Here is a 7,133-nt window from a genome sequence, read left to right as displayed (position 1 = left end):
TTCCCTGAAACAATGGGGGTGCTGATGGATAGCAGAGAAACAAAAGGTTTGGTGTCTCAATTTATTGCACAGCTTTCCCTTTTTGGTTTTATGCAAGCTCAAGTAAAGGAAGGAGGCAAATATTAGTAGGAGACACTACTAGGTAAGACCAGGGAAGGAAGTGGTGGTACCTGAAAAATAGACGTTAGCTCCGTAATGAAGGAGATGGGGGGAAGGAAGGTAGAGAGAGGAAGCCCATAAGAGAGATCCTTCTTTTGCAATTCTCTCTGCTCTGGACAAAGTGTTTGGGCCAAAGGCCAAACGGCATGTGCTTTATTTTCCGAGGTTGGAGAGAAGTATGCTTGGGTGGGATGGGGAGAGCAGTAGGAGATAAGCTGGGGAAGAAAGCAGGGACCAGGTCCCAGAGAACAGAGAACTTATAAAGCGTGCTAGAAACTTGGACTGTATTTGGAACTGGGGAGTAAAAGGATTTCATTTCCATTCTGATGACACTATGGGGACTGAAGGTAGGTAGCAGTAGCAGGAATGAAGCAGGAAGCCTGGAAGTAGGCTATCCCATGATTCAAGTGAGAAATGGTTAGGGTTTGAACCAAGAGAGAAACTGCTGTGGTGGAAGATACTACACTTGGTGAATGATTGTCTGGGCAGTGCACAAAGGAAGGTCAAGGATGACATCCAGGTGTCTGACTTGGGTGAGAAGGCTAGATGGTAACTTTCTTGAAGTGGGAAACAGAGGAGGAGGAGCAGTTTGGGAATGACTTATCAAACTTGTAGAATTGAATTGAGGGGAAAACAGGAGTCTATTTCCCAGCCAAAGGCCTAATGGCATGTGCTTTATTTTTCTGTACAGGAGAGATTTTGGGCTTCACAAAGTGTTACCAGTGAAGGCCTTCCAGCCCAAGCAGTTTGTCCCAAATGGAGAGAACATGGACTTGCTCACCACATATAAACAGGATTATAACCCCTACCCTGTGTGTCGAGTGGACCCTATCAAGCCTCCTGACAGCAAATATCTGCATGACAATAGGATGGAGTGTCTGCCTACGTATAAAGGTAGGGGAAGGAAGAAAGAGGGATCCTCTCTGAGTCTGAGTCTGAGTCTGAATGGAGGCCAGGAAATGTGTTTTATTTGCATATCCACTTAGTGAAGGGATTGGCAAACCACTCCCAGCAGGCCAAACCCAGTGCAGCCTGCTCTTGTATAGCTGGGGTGATAAGAGTAGTTTTTACATTTTTAAATGATTGGAGGGAAAACTCAAAAGAATAATAGTTTGTGGCATATGAAGATGATATAAAATTCAGATGTCCGCATTCATAAATAAAGTTTTATTGGAACACAGCATTCCCATTCATTTATATGTTATCTGTTGGTTGTGTTTATGCACTGAGGTGGCAGAGTTGAGTAGTTGCAACAAAAACCATGTGGCGTGCAAAACCTAAAGTACTTAGCATTTGACTCTTACAGAAAAAGTTTGCTGACCTTTGCCTTAACTCGTTATTTGAATTCTATATCAGGGAAACATTTCAAGCTCAAGCTAAGTTAGGTTCTATTGATTGATTCATCCATTTAAAAATTTTGACATATATATAGAAAAGTATTCGGAAGGAAGATGGGGCAGTCTACTTCCATAGTGATACTGCCTCGGAAACCCAAGGAGGGGTCACTATGAGTCGAGTCCAACTCGACGGCACATAACAACAACAACAACATAGAAAATTATCATACAAAAATTATACAAATCAAAATTATACAGACCAATGAATCTTGAGTGAACACATGCAAGTAAATAGCACTCAGGTCAAGTAATAGAACATTATTACCCCCTTCTAGTCACCATCTCCCTGGAAGCTCTGGTAGCATAGTGGCTAAGGTACTTGACTGCTAACCAGGAGACTGGTGGTTCAAACCCATCAGCCACTCCTCGGAAGGAAGCTTAGGCAATCTACTTCTGTAGTGATACTGCCTCAGAAACCCAAGGAGGGGTCACTATGAATCAGGTCTTTCTCCATGGCACATAACAACAACAACTAATCACCATCCCCCTAAATATACAACCATTTAGCATACTTTTAGCAGAGTTTGCAATCTATGTGTCTAGCATAGACTTTTTTGGAATAATACTTATATTCTATTATTTAGGTGGTTTATTTGTTCCATTCCTTCCCTAACATGTAATGGCTTCCCCAATTGGGTCTTGAATGACAACTTCTATGTTCACATCATCTTCTACAGGGAATAAGGTGTGTCAAATGAAGGAATAAATGATTGAATGGTCCTGGACCATTATTTGCAAGGGCTCCAAGTGTCAGAGTTTGGCAGCAAATAGATATACACAAATCCCACTTCACCTATTACCTTGTGGATTCTGGCCAGTAGCAGAAGTGATATTTGGGGAAGTCCTTCCCCATGGCATTTACCCTGCCCTTGGGTCAGTCCTGCACAACTTCTCAAGCTTGTGAGGGCAGCCACACCCTTGCCTGATCTTGAAAGTATCATCTCTTAGTGATGTTTTTGTCTCTTGTCAAAGAGTATTTTCAAAGCTACTTTCATGTTTTATGGTCATACTTTAATTCTTGTTCCAAAGGGGGGAAAAAATAAAGCAAACACCAAAGTTCATTAAAATGTTTATTTCTATAGGTGCCATCTATATTATGTCTATATGCTTCACTTACATTGGTTTCACAGAAAAAATATGCAGACTTTTCCCTTTCTTCTCTTATGGTCAGCACCTTTACTAGGGCACAGAAAACCACCAATAAAATATGCTCCAGCAGCATTTGGTTGCAATTTGTGATATTTTCAAAACACTCTGCAATTGGAAAGATTGAGAGTATAATTACTAGATGCTCAGCTTTATGTGTAGCTAAGTTTTTTTTTTTAAGACACATTATTGAATGGAATCTCCTTTAAAGAGATTTTTGCCAATTACCCACAAGACACTGTGGCCCTGGATGGTTTTACTGATGGCTTTTCAGGCATGTGAATAGTTTGTCATGTGGAATTCTGAGGTTTTTCAGGGTTCTAAGATTTTTTTGTATTAAATTCGGGTGGAGGAAGATAGGGGGCTGCATAATGTGATCTCAACTTCATTGTTGGCTATCAGAAATCACAGAAACTTTGAGTTTAGGAACCTGTTTTCTTAACACTTCATCCATCACAGAAGAGGACCAGAAAAGCCGCGTCTTACCCACCCCCAAGCACCTTGAGGTACCGTGTAGGCACCTACAGGTAGATGCCCCCATTTCAGTGAGGCCTGAAGCCTGAGGGGAAACATGTGGTTTATATTCAGCAAGATGGTTCTGTCTAAGGCCCCCTAATGCTTTCAAGATGTTGATAGAACCATTAATGGCTCTCAGAGAAAGATTAGATTTTCAATTAAAATGAAGCCAATTTTGAACGAATAGTTGGTAGTATTATTGGCCTAAAATAAACTTAAGAGTGTGCCTGGGGGTGGGGTGGGGAAATGTCAGGACTTCCAGAATGGTGGAAAAAAAGAGCTTGGAAAATCCTTTCCCCAAAAAACAATGATAAAACTGGACAAAACAGTACAATAAAAAACAAAAGCCACTTCAGGACTTTAGAAATCACCAAAGACCTATAAAAAATTGAGAAGTGTTCGTTCAAGAAAAACTACTGAACTTTGGATAAGGACAAGTAGGTGTCTATGGTGTTTTAATCTGGGATTGCTTCCACCACCGCTTCCCCTCAAGGTCCATCTGTATAGCAGTTCCTCCAGGTCAGTGTAGGCCATAAAAAACCAGCAGCTCTATTGCCAATGGGGATTGACTTGATTTAGAATAGAGTGCATACCCAGAGGTTTTGATAGCTTTTAGCCTAATAACAACATGCAAGCCACAATAGTGTGACATACTGACAGATGGGTGGTGATACTACAGCCAAGGACCCTCTAAATCCCTATGTGTAATATTATGGGGCTTGATGAGAACTGTACCATTGTTTCTTCTGCACTGAAGCCCACAAGAGTCATAAAGTTGAAACATAAGTCTTTGGGTGAGGTGGAAGCAGGGTTCCACTCTGTTTTTCCATTGTCTAAAGATCTCATTAGAGACTGCTTTGTGGCTTTTGGGCCCCTTAGTGTACATGTAGGTTGGGTGACTTGACTAATTATGAATGACCATGTCTGCTTTAATTTCAGCTGACTATTTACCTTGGAACCAACCGAGACGAGAACCACTTCGTCCTGCGTACCACTACCGGCCATCATCAACCAAGTTTGATAATAAAACCACACACCAGGATGACTACTACATAAAGGGCCTTGTGAACACCATGAGCTGCAAGCCTCTGTCTGTACCAAAGCTTTGCAACATCCCCCTGGAAGATTTGACCAACTACAAGATGAGCTACGTGGCCCACCCTGTGGAGAAGCGCTTTGTTCATGAGGCTGAGAAGTTCAGGCCGTGTGAAATCCCTTTTGAAAGCGGAACCACCCACAAAGATTCCTTCCAGGGCCTGTTGGGGGAGCCTGCCAAGAGCTTGAAACCTCCAGCCAAGCCCTGTGTATTAGATAAACCTTTTTCCAACACCACTGAATTTAGAGATAAGTACCAAGCATGGCCAACACCCCAGATGTTATCCAAAGTTCCCACCACCTATGTCCCTCCTGAGGAGAAGATGGACCTTCTGACAACAGTGCGGGCCCATTACACGCACCCTAAGGGCAGCCCAGCTAAGTCCTGCCGCCCTGTGCTCCAGATCAAGAAGGTGGGGAGCCGTTTCGAGGGCTCCACCACCACCAAGGATGACTACAAGCAGTGGGCTCACATCCGCACAGAGCCGGTGAAGCCCTCTCCCCAGCTGAACCTCCCCACACAGCCCTTGGACTACCTGACCACCACACAGGCCCACTATGTGCCCCACCCCCCCATCAGTACCAAAAGCTGTAAGCCCCCCTGGGCTGGCCTTCAAGGAAATATTCCTGTGGAGGGCAAGACCACCTACGCCATCAGTTTTACTCCCAAGGAAATGGGCAGGTGCCCAGTGTCATACCCTGAGCCCCCTGGCTACACCTTTGAGGAAACGGATGCTTTTGGACATAGGATATACAGGCTGGTTTCCCACACAGGCTCTCCCAGCAATAGCCGGCTGTCTGTAGGTGATGCAGAAAACCCTAACCAGAGGGAGTTGGCAGTGTCAGTTTGATTTAAAAAAATTATTTAGAAATTACACAGTACTTTAAAAAGCAGACTATTGAGAATTATTCCTTGGACAAAAAGCAAATTCCCCAAAAGGGAAGAAAAAAATCTTCACCATTCTCAGGATACGTGAATAAAATGAGAATCTCTTGAGTCAAGAAAAATCCCATTATTTTTCCCTCTGTTGCCTTCCTCCCGTCAGGTCCCTTACCTGTGCTCATGGGAATCAAAGCTGGATTCTGTGAGGTTTTCTTGAATCCAGATATATTTTATTCATTTAATCATGGTGTGAATTGACATTATGATTAACCCTTGCCAAATACAAAGCACTAGAGAATAAAATTTATTTTGGGGGGATTGAATCCACAAGTTTGTGTATTCACTCCCTAGATAGCAGTCTGTGTTCCTTGGGACCTTTGGGGAGATTTCAGATTGCACAACCTTGTGGGAGTGCCTTGGTTTCAGTCTAGAGTCTTTCTTGTTTTCTATCCTTTGTGCCTGGGGCTGCCACACAAGGCATCTTTCTATCTCTCCATTGCATGACATACCATCAACAGTTGAGCTTTCTTGTGGCATGTGGGTCTCTTTAATCACAAGTCATTTGGGGTGCAGGGAAAGAGGTCCTCTGACAGTCTCAGAGGTGCAAGAACCTGGAAGCCCTCTCCCCATATCCAGCCCGTTACAGGCTCTGATTCCAAGGAGAGAAGGGGAAGACTCTTGGCAGCCAGGCAGTTGGTGGCCAGTCCCAGGACAATGAACACAAGTGATGGGCTCTTTTAAATGCTCAGTCTGGAAGAAGTTGCCCCATGCTGGGTGGGATCCAGGAAGGCTGGTCCTGCTAGTCTAAAAATGACAGCTGTGCCCAGAGCTGTGACAAAGCCTGATTTGGTGAGCTGGGCCCCGCCATGGAGAAGAAAACCAAACCCACTGTCATTGAGTCAATTCCAGCTCATGGCAACCCAGTGTGATAAAGAGTAGAACATGTGATTTTTATGGAAGTAGATTGCCAGGCTTTACTTCTATGACGCTACTGGGTGGATTTGAACCAACAATCTTTGGGGTAATAGTTAAGGGCAAACTGCTTGTGCCACCCAAGGACCTTTACCCTGGAGAAATAGCTGAAGGTTTTGCTCCTGGGCCTAAGATTTCACCAAGTTTGAGTCTAAGGCCTAGTGATTTTGGAGTTTTCATTTTTTTAAATGGGCAGAATCTAGGAAGGAAGTTGTCCAGAGTGTTCCTTGCTGTGGTCAGATGGGCTCTTGGTCTGAGTGAACCTCACATGGTGTTGCAGACTGATGCGTGAGATGCTTGCTTCTCCTTTGAGTCCAGAGCCCCACAAAACACACTCCATGGTCTCGGAGAACTTGGGAACAGTGTGGAGTGGGACAGGAGATATCATTGCAAGTTTGGCTGAAGGCCTGGATCATGGTTGGGGAACCTGTATCTCAGTCTTTCTTCAGGTCTTTCCTTCCTGACCCAGGCCTCCTAGGTCACACTTCTTATCTTCCAAACTATAACCTTAGTTTCCATTTCTGCTTTAAGATCTGTATCATCTAATCCCCTTCTTACTGGTTATATGGGGCCTGGCTACCTGCCCTAATAGGGAAGAACACCTCAGAGAGATTAAACACTTTGCCCAGGGTCACACAGCTCAGAGCAGCAAAGCCAAGACTGGAACTCAGGTCTTACTCCAGATCCAGTGCTCTTTCCATGGCATGAGGCTCCTCCTCTCTGCTGGATCTCAGGGCTCTGTAGACCACAGTCTCCCTGTATGAACTCTTTATAGGAGTCCCTTAAGCAAATGAGACCAGTAAGGGAGATGAGTTCTATTATTTTCAGCATTTCTTTTTTTCCTTTTTTTTAAAAAATCAAAGAAATACTCGTATATGATTTTAATAGTTGAATAGTGCAATAATACTTTGAAAAATTCAGCAATCCCTTATGCCCCAGCACTGTGACCTTCCCCCATAATTTGC

General features: G+C 43.8%; 1 protein-coding gene across 1 annotated transcript in view; it reads left to right on the top strand.

Annotated features, from left to right (window-relative positions):
• SAXO1 (stabilizer of axonemal microtubules 1) overlaps window positions 1-5,164 on the top strand; it is a 28,218-nt gene extending 23,054 nt beyond the window's left edge. The window contains exons 3-4 of the mRNA XM_007952554.1: window positions 851-1,053; window positions 4,158-5,164. Of these exons, the coding sequence (XP_007950745.1) occupies window positions 851-1,053; window positions 4,158-5,164 (1,210 nt within the window). The remainder of the gene's footprint in view (window positions 1-850; window positions 1,054-4,157) is intronic.
• Window positions 5,165-7,133: the final 1,969 nt, after the last annotated feature.

The sequence above is a fragment of the Orycteropus afer genome, unplaced genomic scaffold (genome assembly GCF_000298275.1).
Source record: "Orycteropus afer afer isolate SDZICR_OR568_19922 unplaced genomic scaffold, OryAfe1.0 scaffold00345, whole genome shotgun sequence".
In the NCBI taxonomy this organism is placed as follows: domain Eukaryota; kingdom Metazoa; phylum Chordata; class Mammalia; order Tubulidentata; family Orycteropodidae; genus Orycteropus; species Orycteropus afer.
This window is presented reverse-complemented; position numbering and strand designations above follow the sequence as displayed.